The 22,513-nt window shown below is 44.4% G+C and overlaps 3 protein-coding genes and 1 non-coding gene across 11 annotated transcripts; 2 read left to right on the top strand and 2 right to left on the bottom strand.

Moving 5' to 3' along the window:
• Nucleotides 1-1,290: 1,290 nt before the first annotated feature.
• Nucleotides 1,291-16,753, top strand: LOC142884975 (anoctamin-8-like). 8 transcript variants are annotated; one of them, XM_076021013.1, is made up of 18 exons: nt 1,294-2,095; nt 4,313-4,423; nt 6,012-6,144; nt 6,686-6,824; nt 6,929-7,025; nt 7,154-7,270; nt 7,908-8,035; nt 8,136-8,297; nt 9,729-9,881; nt 10,205-10,331; nt 10,469-10,524; nt 10,627-10,701; nt 11,233-11,730; nt 11,946-12,131; nt 12,863-13,054; nt 13,170-13,301; nt 14,861-14,971; nt 15,432-16,753. In XM_076021013.1, the coding sequence occupies exons 1-18, from the start codon at nt 1,726-1,728 to the stop codon at nt 16,086-16,088; spliced, it is 3,444 nt and encodes a 1,147-aa protein (XP_075877128.1). In that variant the 5' UTR covers nt 1,294-1,725; the 3' UTR covers nt 16,089-16,753. The 8 variants fall into 8 exon arrangements, with proteins under 8 accessions (XP_075877130.1, XP_075877128.1, XP_075877129.1 ...); XM_076021014.1 differs by having other exon boundaries at nt 1,295-2,095; nt 11,949-12,131; XM_076021020.1 differs by lacking the exon at nt 1,294-2,095 and adding an exon at nt 2,264-2,414 and having other exon boundaries at nt 6,012-6,085.
• On the top strand, nt 9,020-9,092 carry trnak-cuu (transfer RNA lysine (anticodon CUU)). Its single transcript has one exon. It is a non-coding gene; the product is annotated as a tRNA-Lys (tRNA).
• A 106-nt stretch (nt 16,754-16,859) lies between the features above and the next one.
• dda1 (DET1 and DDB1 associated 1) lies at nt 16,860-20,038 on the bottom strand. The gene is made up of 5 exons (XM_076021022.1): nt 19,721-20,038; nt 19,399-19,479; nt 19,254-19,305; nt 19,002-19,063; nt 16,860-18,911 (listed from the first exon to the last, which is right to left on the bottom strand). The coding sequence occupies exons 1-5, from the start codon at nt 19,727-19,729 to the stop codon at nt 18,807-18,809; spliced, it is 309 nt and encodes a 102-aa protein (XP_075877137.1). The 5' UTR covers nt 19,730-20,038; the 3' UTR covers nt 16,860-18,806.
• A 403-nt stretch (nt 20,039-20,441) lies between these two features.
• Nucleotides 20,442-21,869, bottom strand: mrpl34 (mitochondrial ribosomal protein L34). The gene is made up of 2 exons (XM_076021012.1): nt 21,721-21,869; nt 20,442-21,257 (listed from the first exon to the last, which is right to left on the bottom strand). Exons 1-2 carry the CDS (start codon nt 21,774-21,776, stop codon nt 20,939-20,941), a joined length of 375 nt encoding a protein of 124 aa, XP_075877127.1. The 5' UTR covers nt 21,777-21,869; the 3' UTR covers nt 20,442-20,938.
• Between the last annotated feature and the right edge of the window lie 644 nt (nt 21,870-22,513).

The raw sequence follows: 22,513 nt of genomic DNA, 5'->3' as shown, positions 1-22,513 counted from the left end.
GTGAGTGCAGTAGTGATTTCCCCGCAGCAGGATGGACGGAAAGAGTGCTGATGATCTGGTCCACTGAGGGAGAATCAAGCCAAAGCCGCGGCAGTTACTGCTGTTTGACCCGTGAGGCACTAGTACAAACTCGTCCCCCGGGATCAATAAACTCCAGCCTTATCTTAAGTGTAAACACGTGGCTACAGCCGCTTAAACCATTAGGGTTTAAATAAGCGCAGTGCCACATAAGGTCTTGCATATTTGTTTTTTGTCAGAGGCTATTGTTTTTTTGTTGTTGTTGTTTCTTTGGGAAAAGCGCTATTCTGACTGGCTTTGCCCAATTTTTGTGGGTCTGACTGGTTCTCCATTATGTTTCGGTTTGTTTACACACTAAGTCAATTCCAGTTTTAGAGACTATAAAATGTGAAGTGTTTTCTATTTAAAGCTTCCTGCTGGCCATGAAATTATTTCGAGACGGTAAATTTGAAAGTTAAAAAAAAAAACAGCTTGAACTCGTCCTTCACTGGTTGGTGTTTGTTTTGGAGAACAATTGGCCTTTAACGTTCCCAGACATATTTAACAAACAAAGGTGGGGCTTCAGAGCCAAAATAACTAGGGGGCTGTTATTACAGTTCTGTTTTAATTAATTCTGCACCTCTTACCTTTAACCTCCACTCATTCTCTGCCTTATCAGTTTGGGTTTTCCTACAAAAGGTTTTTTTTATTTTTTTTTTAAATCCCAGGAGATTTCCTTGATTTCAATCAAATATGACATATTAGATTTGTTTGTGGTCACAAAAGAATTGATTTACTCTTATCTCAGGGTGGAAGGATTATTTCCAAGCTCACGTTCTTTAGGTCGACCATCCCAGATGGCTCGTCAAGGCCTGGACCATGTGGCCAACTGCCTCCATCTAGTGTCCATCACTCTGTTTCATCATGTTGTTATTGGAGGTCACTTTGCACAGGACCACTTTGAATATTGAATTGAAAGTCTGCTGCTGAAAATAAACTATTAAATGAAGTTGTTGTTTTTTTATATCTCCAGATTTTGCCACCCTTTTCCAAAATGTTTTCAACTGGCTCTTGACAAACCAATTTGTAAATATTCTGTTTATTACCTAATTAACATCGCAACTTCTATCAGAATGGCCGTTTCAGTATCTCTCGAGAATTTTTACGCGCTCTCTAAATGTATCTCTTATAACACTGCACCGCCCCTTGAAAATGGACAGAAAAGCAGTCATTTCGCAAAGTTGTTTAACTGACTCCAAATCGCACAAGTTTTGCATAAATGCTACCGACACATGCGTCGTTGCTTTCCGTGACATCACAAAGGGCTGGATTCTGGAACTGTGTTTTTTATTTTTCTTTCTTTCTTTTTTCCCGCACAGCATTTCTGAAAGGTGGAGCAGCAAACAGAAGGCCAGGATGGACTTCCCTGGAGTTCACTGACAGGATGGAGCCACCGGCGGCTTCCGTCGTTTTCCAAACAGGAAAGGAGGAAATGGGTAGAACCTGGCTGGAATTCGAAATCGTGCAACCTTGAAGGAATCCGCACCATCCACGGCTGTTGCACGTGCAAGACATGTACAGACGTGCGCTTTCCCGCGATGTGTCTCCTCGCTGCTCTGTCGTCATCATCAACGCAGTCACGACCAGTGCCGCGTTCACGTACACCCCAACCCCCACCCTCCACCCCACCCCGAAGCTGTCAAACACACCAGGACTTTTCCCTTATACATGCGACCGTCATGCGGTAGGAGCGCGCCGTGCACTGCGGGTCTTCATCTGCCTCCTTCACCTCCGCACCGTTCCCGCCGTCGTCCCGCAGGGTTGTCGGTGCACGCCAGCATGCAGGCGACGAGCTCCGGAGCAGCTGATTCCGACGCGACTGTGAACAGTAGCGGCAGCGCTGCTGCTGACGGCGGCGGGTGCAGCAGCAGCAGCAGCGGTAGCGGCGGCGGCGGCGGCGGAGGCGCAGTATTCGACGGCAGCGACGGGGCAGGGGAGAGGATGGAGAGGACGGTAGCATCCGAGCAGCAGGACAGGTGCAGCAGCCAGCAGCCTCCTCAGCAGCAGCAGACGTCTTTATCACCTTCCGCGGTGCTCGGTGAGAACAATGCATGAAAAATAGGGGGGATTGAGGGATATTTTTTTGTTTGTTTGTTTGTTTGTTTGTTTTCTCCCCCACCCCACCCCCACGCCCCGTTCATTCGCTTTGTAACGTTATAGCGCGGTCGGACTGGTGCAGCAGCTCGGACTTGGCTCAGTGTCTCGATGATGGGGGCTCCTTGTGGGGTTCGTCTGTACTTCGCACGCTTGACTGTGCGCAGCCTGGGGCCTGCAGAGGACCGAAGGAAGGAAGCAATAATGGATGGATGGATGGATGGATGGATGGATGGAAGAATGGAAGACTCGGCGGTCCACAGGTGCATTGCGTGAGCCCCGTGGTGCGGCACGACGACGTGCCTGACAATGCGATGATAGAAGGCTGCAGGCTGGAGGCTGCTGCCGGTGTTTGAAGCAGGGGGCCCAGAGAATGCAGGTAGTTTTTCTTTTGCTTCCATGAAGCCTCATCAGGTCCATGAGAGGGCTCTCTGGAATTCATATGAGATTACTGAGGTTACCTTGTCTCCATCTCGGGGGGCTTCTAGTTCTCCCGATCTGACAAGCAGCAGAGAGACTCAAGTGGAGTTCTCTGGTTGTCCCGAGTTGAAACTTTGCCATATTTGGGTTGAACATGTCAATGTTTTTTTTGTTTTTGTTTTCAGGGTTAAGCCACTGGATGTTTGTTATATATTTGCTGTGGTTTTCGATCTCGAACAACTTGTGAAAGAAGTCGTCAGTCAGCTTCTTTTTTTATTTGTATGAAGCTTGATACAAACATTCACTGTGACAGTGTGTCTCGTGGGAAATCTAATTTAAAACTATGGAAATCACTCATTGCTATCTTCATAAACCAGTTTCAGTGTCTGTATTATGAATTAGTTCTGTTTGTTTGCCTCTTTTTAAATGGACCCAGTCTAACAGAATGTGTCTCTATCCACACAGTAAACCCCCATGAAATGCAATGAGTCCATCCTTTGTCACTTTCTGTTTGTTACACTTTTATGCGGAAGTATGCAGTTTTGGAAAACAGCCCTTTGTGACATCACAGAGGGTCCTGTTAGCTCCTTGGTACATAGCCAGGCCTCTGTTCAGCCCTCTGGCGGGCTTGTCTTTGTCGCCTTTTGAACATATTGAAGCTCCAACAAAGCATCAGCTAGTAAGTCTCTCCACATGAGGCCACATTGATGTGATGTTTACATGCCGTGTGTCCACACATCTACACAACAAGGCCTTCACATTTCCATCCCCTATTATTACTATAATCAGCGTGGCAACGAGGCAGGAAGAGAGCATTTAGCGCCTTGAATACGGCTTGAAATGTGTGATTGTGTCACGCAGCCTTGGGCAGATGTTGCAGGTCCAGTGCACCGAGTGTTTGACTGGTGTGAAATGAGAAACACACTCTGCTGTAACAGAGACGCTGCCGGCGGCGCCCGCAGACGTTAGTCCGAGTGGGGAAAGCGAGCGGCAGACGTGGTGATGCAGTGGCTCCTTAAAGCGTCAAGTTCTTGTGACACGGCTGAGTGAACAGTGGAGAGATCAGCCAGTCACGCCGGCTCCGTGTGGCACAGTGTGACTCCACGGCATGAGAAGCCAACGTGTGAAGACGCCAGCAGAAACGGCAAACTTGTGGAGCTGACGCGGCATCACCACGACTGCACAAGTCTGAGTTTTTGCTGTGTGTGTGTGTGTGTGTGTGTGTGTGTGTGTGTGTTTTTGGTTTTTTTGCCTTGTCTTATTTTGTGGTGGCAAACTTGAAAAACTAGTTTGCTCTCGGCTGTTTGCACACTGCCATATTTGCAAGCCACGAATGTGCACATGCAATGCAGCATTTGCTCAAAGTCATGTGAGCGGCCCGTCCACTGTCAACCTTCACGCCGACCAGACAAACGTTCCTTTTTGGCCGTCATGTCAGCCTCCGTGAGTGACGGGGCAGAAATGAGGAATAAAAAGTACCAATAAAATATGCTGAAGAAACGTCCTCAGAGTGAGACTAATGACTAACCCGTCATCTGTGTCCTTGGTCGCCCTGATGAGAAAATGCTGCCATCTGCCCAGCCTGCCGCCTTCCTTCCTTGCTCCGTGTCTCTCTCACACATGTACACACACACACACGCACGTACACAGACTCTGTGTCACTCATTTGAGTCTTTATTAACCTGGATTTTGCTCCCTGTCGCCCTCTCACCCGGCTGCCCTGCCTGCCTGCCCCTCTCAGATAAGCTGTTTGGGAAGCGTCTCCTGCAGGCCAGACACTACATCATGTCTCGGAAGTCCTGGCTTAAGATGGTTCCCACTGAAAACTGTGACATCCTCATGACGTTCCCAGGTGCGGTGAGCTCCCGCCTGTCGTCCCTGCTCGTCTGCTGATGAAATCCACCTTGGCTCAATGTCTTTGGCACTCAGCCGGATCTCCGGCTCTTGATTTATTGTTCAAGGGACAGTTGGGTTAAATATGTTTACTGAGGCTGTAATGCAGCCCACTGTGCAGGGTTGTTCCTAAGAATTGCAAATTGGAAGCACTTTAGCACACTGACTTTGCTGATGGACAACTTTTAAACTGGCTAACTTATTGTTTTTTTTGTTTTCTTTTTTTTTTTTAGACGATTCCCATTTTCACATTCACATTTGTCAGCCAGGTGGAATGTTTTCCAAATTCATTCAATATTGAGTTTCATCCATCGATTTTCTGTACCAGGGCTGGGGAAACCTTTTGACTTGTGGGCAACAATGGGTTCTAAAATTTGATAGGGGGGCCGGAGCGGCAGCAGATGGATGGAGTGTTTGGTGAGCCACCTCATAGGAGAAATAAACATATCATGGGATATGTAGAAAACATGTGGTTTGATGTCAAACTCAAAGTGTTACAACATATTACGTGTCTTTGATGCCCCACGGTATTTAGCTCTTTACTCTAATGACTCTTAAAACACTGAAAAAATGGATGAAATACAGCTGTTTTACGATAATATTACTATATTATTACTTACTTACTGTTATAATGTATAAGTTATACTGTATAAGTTCGGCAGGCCAGATTAATAAGTAATGGGCCGAATATGGCCCCCGGGCCGTAGTTTACCCATGCCTGTTCTATACCTGCTTCCTTCCGCACTGAGGGTTGCGGGGGTCGACTGGAGCCTATCTCAGCTGTTACAGGGCAAAGGCAGGGTGACACCCTGGACAAGTCACCAGTTCATCTCACACACACACCTGTGGACAACAAAACAACAATCTTTTCAAGTGTAATCTTACAAAATATGTAAAGCATAAACCATGTACACTGACTACAACAGTCTTAAACACATAGTGTGCTTTTGGTGAACTTTAAAAATTTTGTTGAGGAACCTCTAAACGTCAGATTTTATTTGTAAGTTGTCAGTGTTCAGTGGCCTTAGTTTCCTACTCTTAATTGTCATTTGAAATGCTCTGGAAACAAAGTGTTGCTCGACTTCGTCACCTGTATGAAGGTGGTGTAATGTGTAAGTGTGATTCTGTATGGATTCTGAGCCATGGTGTCATTTTGAGGGTATTGTGAGGTGTATTAAATTAGGGTGGACTAAAGATGATGTCACTGATGGCCTTAGCGTGAAATGCACGGCCCACCACTGACTGGAACCAAATCGCAATCAACCAGGGAGGTGGCCAAGGCCAACCCTTCTATTATGGGGATTAATGGATGCTTTGTGTTGTGATATAAGTAAACTATACTCAGCCTCCTGTCCAGATGGCTTTGTGCACTCGACAAATCCTGCCTTTGGCAAACATGGACACCAAACACAGGAAAAAAAGCGAACTCGAACAAAATGAAAGAGTCAGAAATTTTAATGCTATTTTTAATATTGGCTCTCCTTTGTTGTTAAACCATTCCAACCCTTGAAACAATGTATAAATGTGCCATTACAATGTCCCTGCAGCGACAATCGACGACCACACTCTGCTGTGGCTCCTCAACCACATTCGCGTTGGCGTCCCACAAGTCAGCATTCAGGTTCGGCAGCATAAGCACACCCAGACACACGCCTTCTTCATCACAACAGCGTTCGAAAAGTAAGACTCACACTCCGTCTGTGCAAGCAATCATGCATGTGTCTGACAGCCAGTTTTTCTGTCTTTATTTGCATCTGCACACAGTACAAGCAAAGAGTCATTGAGTTAGGGCTCTATCCCTTTAATTTACCAGGAGTCTTTTTAAATTATGGAAAGTGATGCAGCATTATTGAAATTGGTTAATTTTTTTTTACTGCGTGTGTGTCTGTGCCTTAAGAGAGACTGGGAACAATTTTATATTTTATTCATGGCTCCAAATTTTAACAGCTGTCATTTGGAGAAATTTGGTTTTGCATTTACAAAAGTCTGACCCAGTTTGACAAAGACTGTTGGCCATGATGGAGCTGCAAACAGGCTCCCAATGTCCTCAGCGGTGACTTCAGAGCTTAAATGCCGAACTTTCTCTCAGAGCAGCATGTGTGCATGCGTGCCATCACTGCTCATGTTGCCGTCGTCGTTCACTAATCTGTCCAACATCTGCAGTCCGGCCGCCTCTGCACACCGTTTTAACCCTCCCCCCCTCATCTCTCCTCACCATCAGCTTACTGCGAGGAGCCGAGCAGATGGGCATGCACAAGGCCGTCAAGCCACAGTTTGGCGGCGGGATGCGGCGCTTTTCCTGCGAGGAGGACAACATCTATGAGAACATCGAGAGTGAGCTGTGCTTCTTCACCTCGCAGGTCGGCGGCCCTGTCAGATGACATTTAATGAAGCGCCGTCCATGCAGTACAATGTTTTTTAAATTTAATTCCAAAATCCTCTCCATGATTCTGATGGTTTCCAGGAGCGTCAGAGTATTATTAAGTACTGGCTGGACAATCTGCGTGCCAAACAAGGGGAGGTGCTTCACAACATCCACTTCCTGGAGGGACAGCCAATAAGTATGCTCTCCTCCCGTATACAATAGTATTAAGTACTTCACTGCCAATAAGGTCTTGTTGTCCATCCATCCTGTCCTACACACCACTCAGTAATTTAAGCAGACCAACCCAATGAGTGTCTGCTTCAGTTCCAGAGCTGGTGGCTCGAGGTGTGATCCATCAGATGTTCCCTCTCCATGAGCAGAGGATCCTCAATCAGCTGATGACCTCCTGGGTCCAGGCTGTGTGCGAGAGGCAGCCGCTGGGTAGGAAACACATCACAGCAGTGCTGTGTCTCAATTCAGGGTCTGCATCCTTGAAGTACGCATTTTGAAAGGAAGTTGCGTCATAGCACTGCGCAAAGGCTTGTCCCAATTCCCAAGGGTGCTTAGGACGCTCAAAATGCGTACTCGGAAATACGCACTCGTTTTAGCCGATTCCAAGGATGCACCGCTACTATCCTTCGCGTACTTGTGTATCCCATGATGCTTTGCGTGCTGCTGCAAAGCAGCGTAGGATCCTGGGAAGTCAGCTGAAATTAGCGGCATGTTCTGGCAAAGACACAACATATACATTTACATTTTGAAGTTTCACATAAAGTATCCAGTTTTTAACGTATCGTCCAACGGCATCGTTAGATGGCTAACCAATGGTTAGCTTGATACTATAAAAACGTCACTTCCGGGGTTGGCCAGCCGGAGGGAACGGCGGTGACGAAACAAGTGGTTACTGGGGAGGCGGGGTTTGGTCCGTCCTTCTAGGCTGGGTCCTCGAAGAACGCTTCCTTCAGACGGAGGACACTCGGTCTGAAGGGTGCAGACCCTGAATTGAGACACAGCACAGGTCATCCTGATGGCGCTTTCCTCACGAGAGTGAACAAAACTGCACCTTCCCACTCCGCAGACGACATCTGCGACTACTTTGGGGTGAAGATCAGTATGTACTTTGCCTGGCTGGGTTTCTATACCAACTCCATGCTCTACCCTGCTGTCATCGGCTTTCTGCTCTGGATGCTTGCAGAGTCTGACCAGGTACTGGGACGATCTTCACGTTCCCTGGCCTGCTGAAGTGGAGCAAAAAAGAAATAAAAAAGTGACTCGCGTCACGTTCATGTTTGTGTCTCACTCCCAGACCAGTCAGGACATCTGCTGCGTGGTGTTTGCCCTCTTCAACGTGGTGTGGGCAACACTGTTCCTGGAGCGGTGGAAGAGGCGGGAGGCGGAGCTGGCCTACCGTTGGGGGACCCTGGACACGCCTGCCGAGTCCTTGGAGGAGCCCCGGCCTCAGTTCAGGGTGAGGGGGGCGGGGGGGGGGGGGGGGGGTGGACTTGATGGATGGTTACAAGAGACAATTATATCATCACATACATGGTTACATTACCATTGATATAATTAATGAATATATGTGAATATATATTCTTCAGACCTTAAATCAATAATTAATATTTATGTCATTATTCTACTACATTCTTCATTATTTCATGGTTCCTGTGCTTAAAGTGTCATCATGAGATAAATAAAAACAAAATGTAACTAACTGTACTGTAAAAAAATAATTTGGAAGGGCCAACACTAGCAAAGACTCACAAAGATGACTTTGCTCTATACACACACACACACACACACACACACACACACACACACACACACGTCCTGGTCCAAGTGTTTGTTTCCACTTAAGTATCGTATCAAAGTCATATCATTCATTTCACTTTACTTCATTTATTATCTTTTGCGATGATTTAATCAACTCAATTTTGCTTTGATGCCAGATTTATTTTCAGCAACATGCTGGTGTCGATGTATCACTTGCACTCCTAGACCATGTGGCGGCCCCTTTCCCCACCCCCCGCCCATGCTTACAGGGAGGGGTGGGCCCCACCACACCGTTTCCCGCCACAGCTACACCCCCCTCCCTCCTTTGTTTTCTGGCCTCCATTGAGCTTTTGGGGGGAGGAGAGGGAGGGGATGGGTTCTTTTAAGAAAGAAACAGACAAGGGGGTGTTCCACTCACAAGCCCGGCTAGCTCAGTCGGTAGAGCATGAGACTCTTAATCTCAGGGTCGTGGGTTCGAGCCCCACGTTGGGCGGCAGTATGTTTTTTTTTTGGTCCTTTGGTCCTATTATATTGTCATAGTGAGCAAAATATACATTACCAAAGTTCTCGCTCCCTTGTTTTTCTCTCTCTTTAAACATGTGCAAGGTCTGAGAGTTCTTGCAAGAGGACATAAACATAATGCTAAATATGCTTGTTTTTTTTTTAGATTATTTAGATTATTTAGAATCAAAAATCTAAAATGAACCTAATAAGGGACCTCTGTGCTTTTCTTCTAGCTATTATCGCACTGCACATTTTGAACAAAAAATTTGAAACTTTTCACATATAATTACAATCCCGAGTCAAGCAAAAAAAAAAAAAAAATATATATATATACATATATATATATATATATATATATATATGTATATATATATATGTATATATATATATGTATATATATATATGTATATATGTATATATGTATATATATATATATGTATATATATATATATATATATATATTTATATATATATATATATATATATATATATATATATATATATATATATATATATATATATATATATATACATATATATATATATATACAGATATATATACATATATGAATAACCAACTCTCGCCTTCAAAGGAAGTTCCTCAGTCGCCATGTTGTGTCTGCAGGGAGTGAAACGCTGCAGTCCCATAACCGGCTGCGAGGAGTTCTACTACCCGCCCTGGAAGAGAGCTCTGTTCAGATGGCTGGTCAGTCTGCCCATCTGCCTCCTTTGCCTCTGCTTCGTCTTCCTGGCGATGCTCCTCTGCCTGGAACTGCAGGTTTGAACACACAACAAGGCCTGTAAATCCACCAGGAACAATCTCTGGGCAATGTCACCCAGGTCCCATTGCTCCTTGAATTCGAAAGAAGCTTAAAACGACCAGCAGTATCTAGAGCACACCTGAGGGAGTTTGTCAATATGGCTCACAGCAAGTGAAGATCAGCCCTGGGGTGGAACAACGCATGCATAACAAAACCACAGCGAAATCTTGCCGCCTCACATTTGTTTAATGTGCTCCTTAGAAATGGCAGCGGGAAATAGTCAGGAGAGGAATTAATAGGGCTTATTAAAAATTGATGGCGGTGCTTTTGTACCTCTCAGGAAGTGGTGATGGAGATCCAGGAGCTACCTGGCGTCACAAGATTCATCCCCAAAATCCTGCTGGCACTCACTGTGACCGTGTGTGATGAAGTATATAAGAAGATCGCATACTGGCTCAATGACATGGGTAAGAGACCAGCAGCTCTTGTCTGTTTTTCTTATCTGTGGGCTGATTGTGGGGTTTGGTTGTGTTTTAATGGCACCTGAGTGCTGCTGCCACTGCTATTGGAATTTTAATCATATCCGTTTTTTTTGTTAATTCAGAGAACTACAGGCTGCAGAGTGACTACGAAAACAATCTCATCATCAAGATGGTTTTTGTGAGTCATGTCTTTGGATTTTTTTTTTAAATAATTATAGAAAACAGTCTGACTTGACTGAGAGCTGTGTTGACCTCAGCAGATTTTTTTTTTTTTTTTTAGTTTGAATTCATCAATTCCTACCTGAGCCTTTTCTACATTGGCTTCTACCTCAAGGACATGGAGCGGCTTAAGGAGGTAACACGAGCGGATGCCTCAATGAATACAATTGCTGGGATGGGGTTGTGTAGAAAGTCGACGTTTCACCTAATTGTGTTTAACATATTAAATGGCAATATTAAGGCCCTAATTTCAGGAGGTCACTGACCTTGTACGTCGTACCTCCTCATCCACAGCTTATCTGGGCCCAGGTTTTGGAGGCAGGGAAACCCTAACCACCACTGACCGTCACTGACCATTTCTACAAAATCGGATCAGATTGCACTTCGAGTTCCCTCACTGTGTTTACACATGTACTGTGGTGCGGTTGAGCGTAGTCCCAAATGCAATAAAGACATTTTTTTCCCCATGTCCTCAGTAAACGGGGCCTTTTGGAAAAACTGCAGCTTTCTGAGACACCTGTTAAACAAACATCAGCACTGGGAATGATACAACTTACGGTGTATATTTATATCTTGAGGAATTGTTGGAATGTTTTCTCTCTCTGACACTTATTTGGATTGGATCGGGATCTCCTCGGCACAGTAACAGCTGCTCTGTTGCTCACAGATGCTGGCCACCCTACTGATCTTCCGCCAGTTCCTGCAGAACATCAAGGAGGTCCTCCAGCCGTACCTCTACGAGCAGAACAAGCTGGGCGTCTTCACCCCCAAGGTGTTCTGGGAGCTCCTTCAAGCGATCATCCTCAAGTACGGCCGCCTCGCTCTGGGTAAGGCCCAGGCCTCCATGTCGGCCTACTCCTTCCTGGGCCCCAGAGGGATCCCCATCAGCCACGGCGCCAGCGGCAACCTGGAGCCGAGGAGAAGAGGGGATCTGAAGGCTGGATTCCGGCTGACGGAGGAGGAGTGGGACCTGAGTGACAGCACGCTGAAGCAGCGCAAAGTCAGCTTCACGGAGAAGGTGGACTACCAGGACGTGGCGGCCGAGGTTCAGACGATGTATGAAAGCTCGCTGGAGGACAGTCCTACGCTGGTGGAGGAGGGGATGGATCCATCCAGTATTTTCGACAGCTGCGATGACGACAGCGATTGTGAAGCGCCTGCTCAAGTACGTGGTCAATTTGTTTGAAGGGAGAACTCCATTCATTTTCTTAGCATCATGATGTTCACCTCGAGTTTTGAGCTCTGGTGTTTTTTTGTGGTATTTACACCTTGTTCGAGACGATCAAAGCTGCACTCTATTCTGACAGGTGATATGTTTCATTCAATTGAAACCAAGATGCCCCATCAGTAGAGAAACAAACTGTGTCCTGTTTTCCTCAGCAGGGGTCCAAAGAGAATGGCTCCATTTCCGTTTCCTCTCCAAAGGAATCCGACTCTCTCTGCCAGAGACGAAAGAACGTGGCGGAGGGGAAAGAGGATAAGAAGTCGTGGATTGACCCTCCTGAGGAGCCCAAAACTGTCACTCTGACTCAGGCTGAGATTGAGAGCTGTATGCAGACGTATGAGGTATTTTAATTTTCACAAACTGACGTGGTACATTTTACTCTGGGCGGCATTTTAGGTGCTTTTATTAGTTTTTAAATGTCTAAACAGTCTTGGACCATCTTATTTATCTGACACGATTTTATCATATCAACCCTCGTGGATCCACAGGCCTTTTAAATGTTCCAGGGGTTCAGACAAAAACCCCTGGATGGTCTGAGGCTTTGGAACAGCCTGCCAGAGGGCATCAGGACTGCAGAGACTGTTGATGTTTTTGAAAGGAGGCTCAAAACTCACCTTTTTAGCCTTTAAAGCCTATTGTTTTATCTTTCGATGTATTTTAGTATTTAGGTGATTTTATTCTATTATATTGTCTTCTTTCTTATATGTCTTTTTATTCTGCCATCTTATAGCTTTTGGCTTGTTTTTTGATTCTGTTGTCTTTTAGCAGAGTAATTTAGTTTTTAGCTCCAGTTTTTCCTCATGGGGGATCTTCATACTGGGTGGGGCGTCCGGTTTGCCAACTGGTGTGTCATCCTAGGGACCCCCCTCAGTGTGATTGATCCCCTGTCAGTGGCTGTTTACTCTTATGGTTCCTCAGTGTGCATTTGGGATGATGGGGAAGGGTTTTTAGTAAGTTCTGCATTTCTGTGAAATGTTTTTTAATTTTTGTCATGCACCTTGTGTTGCATTTTTTATGAAAGCTGCTATATAGAAAAAAATTGATTTGATAAAAGGCTGATCCTCTTTTAAAGGACACGCTTCAGGACTATCAGGAGATGTTCATCCAGTTTGGATATGTGGTGCTCTTCTCCTCGGCGTTCCCTCTGGCGGCCATGTGCGCTCTTATCAACAACATCATCGAGATCCGCAGCGACGCCCTGAAGCTGTGCACTGGCCTGCAGAGGCCCTTTGGTCAGCGGGTGGAGAACATCGGCAAGTGGCAGGTCAGGGAAGGACCGCGTTCTGGGAAAATGTCAGAAAGGCCTCTCAGGGTTTCAGCGGTGCAGCCAATCCGAGGAGACTGCACTCACGCTCGCTGTCTCTGTCTCTCCTGCCCAGACTGCGATGGAGGCCATGGGTCTGATTGCCATCATTGTCAACTGTTACCTGATTGGTCAGTGTGGGCAGCTGCAGCGCCTCTTTCCCTGGCTGAGTCCTGAGATGACCATCATCTCCATTGTCTTACTGGAGGTGTGTATGATCCATGAAGAGTTCCAGGCTTCCAGGCTTTAAAGGGATTGCTCCTACAAAATTGAGATTCTACACATATTCTACCCGAGTCAACTCAGGGTCTGGTAACATTTTAATTTAACAAGTTCTTCTGCATTACATCACGTTCACCAGTGCACTGAGGGACACAAGGCTACAGGACTCTCCTCAAGTTCCTGAAGACTTGAGAGGTGAACAGTCCTCTGTGACTTTGCTCCCCCTAGTGGCCAGAAAAGGTTACAGTCACCTAGTAGGACGTTCAATTGATTTCCAGTCTCCTATTCACCAGATGCCGATACACCCACATAATCAACAATACTAGAATTTTACAGAGGGGAAGAATTCCATCAATTCCCAAAAGAGAAGCTTCAAAAATGCACAGTATTGCTGGAGAGTTTTTCCACTGATTCATATATGAACACACAGTGGTGCAGAGGTGAGCACTGTCGTTTCATAACAAGGGGATCAGGGGTTTTATTCCCACCCGAGCTGTTACTGTGTGGAGTCCAAAGACATGCACCTTCAGTGTGTTAAAAAATGATCAGGCATGTAAAAAAGCAATGTAAGTAAAAGGTGGTGTCACTGAAAGAGGGGACATCAACAACATGTTTTGAGCCAAAACGTCCACTGATTCCTCCTTGTAAGGAGCTTGTGTTGAGTCACAACGTGATGCAGCTGTTAGTTCACACACTACTAGAACTTCCCTAGAGAGCTGACGTGAATATGGCAGCACCGTCAAATCTTCTTTGGACTTGTTTGATAGCACCAAAGCAACATGGAGACAATGTTATGTTGCACACTTGGACAAGAAGAAGAATGTCCAGGCGTGCTTGTGTGGTTTTTACTGCTTTAATTGTCTCTTGCAACATCTGCAGCCTGTAACCTAATGCGTACACTGGCATTAGCTCTGCACTAGCTATGCAACGGGCGATCCATGACTTGAGTGGCATCAGGACCCCCCTCCCAGCTACAGCTGCCACCAGTGCCAGTGTGCAATACTTCACAAATAGCCAATCTACACCAAAGCCTAGTTTCTCCTATTGCCAGTGAAAGGAAAATATTACAGTACTTGACAACAGTGAAATCAAACAAATACACTGAAATCAGAATTTACTGTCCAAATCAAAAATTCTTATGGGCCCCCCACTTTTTTGTTAGCTTTGCACGCTTGGGTTACCATTGGCTGGATTTGATGAATTTCTTCCCTCCGTAAAACTCCAGAACAATTAGGAAAATGTTACCAGACGCTCCGCTGGCAGCGTTGAGTAAAAGATGTGTGAAACATCAATTATGCGTGAACTATCCCTTTTAAATTCCTAATGGTGCAGGTACTCTCTTTAACTCTTGGCATGGCTGTTAGTGTCTGTTGTGCGATTGTGTTTCTTCTTTATGCTTTTCTCCTCGCTGTGTGTGTGTGTATGAGTTCTCTTCTGGTGCAAAGACAAATGAAGAAACAATGTCAGAATAGTAAACAAACTGTGATTGTTTGCCTTGATGTGTGACGAGCCTGTCCCCTCTGTGTGGTCTCGCTGGTTTTACAGCACTTTGCCATCCTCCTAAAGTACGTCATCCATGTTGCCATCCCTGATATCCCAGGCTGGGTAGCAGAAGAAATGGCCAAGCTAGAGTACCGGCGAAGGGAAGCTTTCAAGGTATAGTTGCTTCATAGCTTGAAAGAACCTTCGGCCAATGTGAGGCGCCCTGCTGGTTGCTCCTTGTGGGATTAACGTCACGTCTCGACACATTTTGACCCCCGCCTTGTCTGTTGATGTGGATGTCTTCTGTCCAAACGTGCACCAGTACAGCTTGACGACAGCAACGTGTTTCAGCGCTGCTCCTCCATATGTTGTTGTGCCACTTTATCTTGATGGTGTCTGAGACAAGTCTCGTCCAGTTGGTGCAAGTCAGCAAATTAAGTGCAAACAAGCTCCAAACCACTTGTTTGTGTGAAATAACTGCTGAATACCATAAGACTTCTTCAGCACAGATGCTGACTAAGTAACATGCAAATGCAAACCTGCTGTTTTGTTTCAGCTTTTGTGTCTCTTTTTTTGCTGTTTAATTTTCCCTCCCATTCTTTGCGTCGTCACTTTATGTCGCTCTCTTGTCCAGAAACACGAGCAGCAGGCTCAGCAGCACTTCCAGCAGCAGCTCAGGCGCCGCCGCGAGGAGGAGGAGCTCCACCGGCAGGCCGAGCTGCAGGCCGAGGCCCGCCAGGACAGCGACTACCACAAGGCAGACGCCCAGCACCAGCACCACCACGACAAGGCCTCCGGCAGCAAGCTGGGCGACAAGCCCAAGAGACCCAGCTCACTGCTGGGCAGCAACAACGTGATGAAGCTGAAGCAGATCATCCCTCTGCAGGGGAAGTTCTCCTCCGGCACGTCACGTTCACCAGCGCAGTCGCCAACGGGAGGCGAGGCCAAACTTCCAGGGTTCCTCAAGTTCCTCAAGTCCCCAGAGGTGAAGAAAGAGCCGGCGGCGTCTGTGGTGTCGTCACCACCATCCTCTGTGACCTCATCAGCTACCCCTAGTGGCCAGGAGAGGTCACAGTCACCTAACAGGACATTCAGTCCCGGGAAGTTGTTCAGCTTCAGCAAATCGGAGGGGACTGTGGTTTGTGTAAATGGGACCCAGCACAGCCCTGCTAGCGCCCAAGCTAGCAAGGCAGAATCCAGCGCCACCCATGAAGAGTTGCCCTCCAACGAGTCAGACAAAGGAGAGTCCAGACAATCCACTGATTTGGAAAACTCTGGCTCCAAAAGTTAATGAACGTCCAGCCACATCATGTGTAAAATGACCAGAGAGCAATGTACAAAATGCTGAAGCAATGTTTCGAGACAGTCGGTTGTGGGGAGCACTGTATTCGTGAGGCACGTGTGCGTAAGAATTCGACTCTAGATGCAACTTAATTCCACAGAAACTACTGGACTGTATTAACATTTGATTAATAACTAGCTTTCATGTAAAAACTGTACAGTGATCGTGTCTCGGCACCAGAGGAATCTTAACGAAAAGGTTAAATTACTGCATGACTGCCTGAGTTTTCACAGCAGCAAACGGAACACATCACTTCCTGTCTGTCTAAAACTAAAAAAAAGAAAAAGAAAAATGGGAGCTTATTGTCACTGAGCCCCTTTTTTGTCCAAAGACAAATCAAAGAAACAGACAAACACGTCCCATTTCAGGTTTGTTTCTCAGATGCACGTTGCATTCTATGCATGCACTCAACGTCCATCATGTCATTTTATGTTTTGAAGCACTCTTTTTCAAGCCATCATATTCCCCTGCAATAGGTTGAATTATACTCACTGTGACCATAAAAAATATTCTATTTTTCTTGAGATTTGAGTTTTTTATTGGATTATTTTACTACATAAATTAGTGAATGTACTTACTAAATGCAAATAAATCCCACTTGAATTAATCGAACAGATTATGGTAACGGTTGATTTTTGTCAACAGTGTCAACAGTTTAATGAGTTGTTTTTTTTTATGTGGATCTTAACACGCAGACTGATAGAAAATACTAAACAGGAGTGTATTTTTCAGAAGATATTTTTAATAAAACATCTGCTAATGATTAATACAACACTGATTTAAAAAAAAACACACACAAAGAAAAGGTGCTGTTCTTAGATATTGTTTCACTATATCATACAACCTTTGCTGTGTGTTATGATTTGAAGTAACGTTTAATAAAATTAACTCAAGCAATGTATTTAACAATAATCTGAGACAAAATGGAACAAATATGCCTCTGTTACGATCCTTGAACCTGAAACTCTTTGTTTCTGCATTACAGTCGTGCTCGGAAGGAAACTGGGTGTTTTCTGTTTTTAATGACACAAAAGGTCTCTCGCTGAACATTGATGCAAACTTGACAAAAGAGAACAAACATGATAAAAGACTAAATGCAGTGGATGAAAATGTTGATGACATTTTCTATTTCACATAACTATTTTAGTTCAACAGAGGGAAATAATCCCATCCTATACGTCAATAGAGTAGAAGCCTACTGTGGTCAATACTTAAAATTGGAGAACACAAACCGGTCACCAGACTGCTCCTGGAGTGTGACAAAATAGTCTATAATGGACGTTTGGGACAAAGTGGGTTGCCAAGTCTGTTGGACACTATCACTTCAGCATTTGACCACAACAGGCTTCCTCCCTATTGACATGGGGGTGGATTTTATCCTTTGCGAAACGCAAGAAATTATGTGGTTTTGAAAAATGTCACCACAGTCTCCATCGTCTAAGTGGCAAGAAGAAGTTGTCCCTTTATTTTATTTTTTTTTAATTTTTTTTAAAAAAAGCAAGCAATTAAAGTAAAATGTTTGGAGGGAGAGTAAATTGGGAAAAATGGCTGTTGCGCCACATTACCTGATCAACAGTCTGAACAATCACAATCAGCGATAAATTATGTACAAACACACAGGATTTGCAGAGCATCACAATGAGTCTCACAGACTTCAGAGCAGCAGAGATTGTGTTTTTTAAGCCCTGCTCATAAAACATCAACACAGACTATGACTTAAAAAAAAAATCAACCTTACCTTACCCATGCATGTCAAAACAAATTTGCTATAAAAAACATGACAATATGGCTTATCAAAAACATAACCTACTCAGCTGAACATGGGCTAAGTTCTGTACCTGAAAACTGCGATCCAAGGGGCGCTTGGACACCATTTAAGGCAAGATAAGTTGGAGGGGTGTTAGTATGTCATCCTCAACAAACTAACAAAACAAATGTTTAATTTTGTAATTTGCAGCTACTGTAATGACGTCAATCATAAAAAAAAAAGAGCCAAAATAGAAGTTTCTTAATGAAGCCGTGACTTACCATATTTTGCTGGCTTGACGTGCAAAACTAAGGTTTAAAAAATATATACTGCCATAAACAATCCAGTGGCAGCAGACGCATGCGACTTCCCTTCTGAGTCAGCAAAGAAAAAAATAACAAAAAAACAGGGTAGTTGTAAAAAAAAAACTAAAAAAACTAAACAAAAACTACTAAAGAGGATGAGGGTCACATGAAAAAAAGTATGCAAGATTGTTCTTAGTAGTAACAACCAAAACACTGCACTACTGACACCTTTAGTGCCCAAATTCTGCATTATTCTCAGAATCCTCTGCACTGGGGCCTGGTATTTTCTTTTTTTTTTCCTTAGGAGGTAGTTAAAGGACCACAATGACAACCTGAGGCAAAGATGTCTTGTAAAATAAAAGAAAAAAAAGAAAAAAAAAGAATAAAAGCTAAACTGCGCGTTGCGAGCAAATTAAGCTTCTACAAGGAACAAAATCTGAAGTCAAATTCACAACTTAGACCAACGGCGAACAACTACCATTCTGTTGGCCATGGTGTGAAACTGATTCTAGTTATGTTTTGATGTGCTTCAGTGTCAAGGCCTGGGTTAGGGAAAACATATCCTGCATTTCTTTGTGCATGTTTCTCAGTCTCTGCTGGTTGTTTTTCCAGCGCTTATGAATCCTCATTGGGTTCCCGACCATCCGTTCTGGCAATTTTCCGTGGAGGCGCCATGTTCTCGCCCTCCGTCTGATCCTGCTCTCGCTTTTTCGCTGCATTCTGATGAAACAGGAGATGAACAACATGAGCAAACAATGCATTTCTCACATCTCAAACTAACAAATTCAAACCAGATTCTCCTCCTCCCACCTTTTTGTCCCACTGCTGATGAAGATATCGCAGCAGGATGTTTGTCTTCTCTGTGACGATGACTGAAGAAAGATAGAACAGTAGGTGATAAAATATTTTTGAGTAAAGTTCAAAGAGGCTATTACACATCGAGACAACAAAAAATGATCACAAAGTAAGCCATAATACACTTGCTTGTGATCTTTCCTTGTGCATTGGGGGGGGGGGGGTCATTTCAGAAGCAAGATGTTGCAAAAGGGTGAACACACTAACCCTGCTCTGAGGGGTATTCCCGGGTGGGAAGATAAACGGATGGTCTGCGATTCTAAAAGGAAAAAACAGAAACGATGCCCATGTAAGTATAGACGTTAGAGTACAGACACCATAACATTGAAAGGACACAACCAAATCAACTTACAGATGTCTTACATACTGAGTCCGCATGGAACCTGCTGAAATTGTTTTTATTATAGACAGGAAGTCCCTTCAGGAAGTCTGCCTGTGAACACATCAGCGTGGATACATGTGAAGAGAAGGACTTTGAGCAAGCGAAACCTCAGGCAAATGTTGACGTGAAGTACGCGGCCGAGCAGATACCCGCAGCAGCTGAGAGCAGAGGCTACATGTTGTGCGCTACCATCCTAAAGTAATAATGGCTGCTGTGACAGCAGATACGAACAGGGTGAAGGAATACGCTGAATACTTCCAAATCATGAGGGAAGGATCACTTTGGAACATACCTTCTCCATGTCTGTCCGAGCCGCGTTTGAAACAGAGACACCAGTAGATGCTAGCTGGAGCTAGCAAGCCGCTAAGCCTTGTTGTTGTCTAAGCCAAGACACCGGTTTGTTTACCCGCTAGACAGCCCAGCGAGACGACTCGGCAAAGAGAGCTGGAGGCGCCTTGAATACGGTCACATCACGACACTTGGAGCAATTTATCAACGTCCACCCTACCTTAATTTGCGTGTATTATTCGGAAATGGGGCTAACAGATTCTACACACAAATATAGATGTTTCTTTCTCGTCCTTTTGGGGGCGGTGGCAAGCCAACATTCAACGCATCTCATTGGTTGAAAATGCGCGTATGCGTATGAGTAAGAAAAAAGGAATGGGATGATTGGCTACAAGGTGCTTATGCAACACGACGGTCTTCCGATGGCAGGGGAGAGGCGAGCAGTGACAACACAGCCATAAGTTCAGTCGGGGCTGCTCGAATGACCTGCGCATGCCATGTCTAAATCATCAATGATAGAGTGAATGAATAAATATAATAAATACATTTCTTATCAATACATCAGCTGGAAATCACTCGCACAGACCACATTATTTTAATCAAGTGTTACACACACACACACACACACACACACACACACACACACACACACACACACACACACACACACACCTCTTTAACAGTATTGGTTTGCAAATTTCCAGGGGGGAATCAATTAAGTTAAGTTAAGATTAGAGTAAACTTTATTGCCCTTGCACACTGGAGGTACAAAACCACCAAATGCAGATTGCTTCTAACTGGAGGTCCATAAAGAAGTTCAGATTATGGAGGTATGTGTATATAAAATATGAAAACAAATTGAATTTTAAACAAATGCTTCTGCTGAAATTCTGCAGAAAAATGAATCAGATAACATGCATACCACATACTTTTTTTTCTTTTTTTTTTTTTTTAAAGAACCATACGATTTATTTCAAACTGGCAAACAAAATAATGCATTTGCTTTTGTCACAGACTTAGGACCACACATACACATCAAACTACAGCGCGATACTCGTTGCCAAAGGCAAATGCAGTTCCTTTTCTCCTTTTAGTGTCCCGCTGATTATCAAAGCAGGAATGCCACACCCATGCCAATCCCAGTATCACCCATTACAGCAGAATTCAGTCTCTCTGCATTCCAAGTTTCATGAAAGTCTTGCAGGGTCTCTGACTGAGAACATCAGTGTGAGAGGGACTTCCTTCCCTTCAGCATGCGGCGCAGAAGCACCTCAATGCCTCCTTGTGTGCTGAGCCTTTTGATCCATCCGTGAGTCCTCTTACGCTTGATGTTCTTGGGCTGATACTCGGTCCCCCTTTTCCTTGTCCGCACCTGCTGGTAGTGCCACTGTGGCTGCTGGAACACTCCTGAGCCCTCAGCTTGTGAGGAAATTGGACCACATTTGGAAATTGGAGACCCCACAGCTGATCTGGGAAGAATCCAAGAACTGAAGGATCTAAGGTGAGAGGGGCCAGCTTGAACAGAGTTCCCTGTAAGGATGCTGTAAATGAGCACAGATTTAATGTGATTAATGGTTAATCACAATTTGCCACAGTGCAACTGAAATTGCGTTGAAGCTATCTTATGGTACAAATACGGGTCCAAGTAAAGAACCAACCAAGATTATGTTATTTGACAGAACACGTACAACCAACTGTGTTATTCTTTGAATTAGTATGTTTTGAGGCCGATGATCACTGACAACGCCGTGTTTAAACGTGCAGCAGATACGGCTACTGAAATAGATAACTTGCTGGCTGACTTTTAAACTATATGCACAGAACTATGTAATCTTTGGTGATTGACAAGTAAAGCGAGGCGCTGATTATCAGACACCTAGCTTAACAGTAAATTAGCCACATAGCTAACATACTAGAAAGATAGCTTCCAAAAGCGTAGCACCACCAACAAACATGACCGTCTCCGCATCGTTCTCTGGTAAACGTGGCTATAAACTCTGTTACCTTGCGAGTTTCATTATCCTCGGCAGCCTGGAAAAAGACGAAGAAATTATGTTCATTTTGTCCGTTTCTACAAATGACACAGACACGAGTAGTGAATGTCAGAGGGGGCATGGGAGTACGGAGCAAACTGATTGGCTCAGACCACTGCAGCCAATCGTAAGGCTTGGTGTTGAATTGGAATTATTTCCTGAGTAACGCTTGCCGGTGTCGCGGATCCGTAAGCGTCTATTGTGAATATTGTAACGCCGAATTTTACGGATATATCTTTTCGTCTATTTTGAAGTCTATTGACACATAGAACTTGATGTCTGCCGTATGTAGAGATGCTCTGCTTTACAGATTTTGAGCAGACTTCTTATTTTGCCTTTCACATATTCCAATCGATCAGTTCATATTAACTTGAAAGTAGACGGTATGGAACTATATTTTAAAACGCACGTGAGATAAATAATAAATAAGATGTCTCATGTCTGAAATTATTTTAGAATTCGAAAGGGGTGATCATTACTTATATCGCTATAAAATACATTGTGATTAAGTTAAACCAAATGTTTAGAAATTACCTTAAAATCAACCACAGGTTCTTCACTGATCACTCAAATGTGTAGCCTTAAACGGCTGTAAATATTGGGGAATTTTTTTTTCCTCAGAAGAAGCTCTTAATCGCTCATGAAAGTTTTCCTCGACCATTTCACCCCTTAATATTTTTTGCAAATGAAATAAATGGAAAATATATCAAATAAATAGTAATGTAATTAAAACCATATGTGATCCTTAAGCGATACGCTTGAAT

This window comes from Nelusetta ayraudi, unplaced genomic scaffold, assembly GCF_046127955.1.
Source record: "Nelusetta ayraudi isolate G7.1 ecotype Tasmania unplaced genomic scaffold, CSIRO-AGI_Nayr_v1 ptg000011l, whole genome shotgun sequence".
In the NCBI taxonomy this organism is placed as follows: Eukaryota; Metazoa; Chordata; class Actinopteri; order Tetraodontiformes; family Monacanthidae; genus Nelusetta; species Nelusetta ayraudi.
This window is presented reverse-complemented; position numbering and strand designations above follow the sequence as displayed.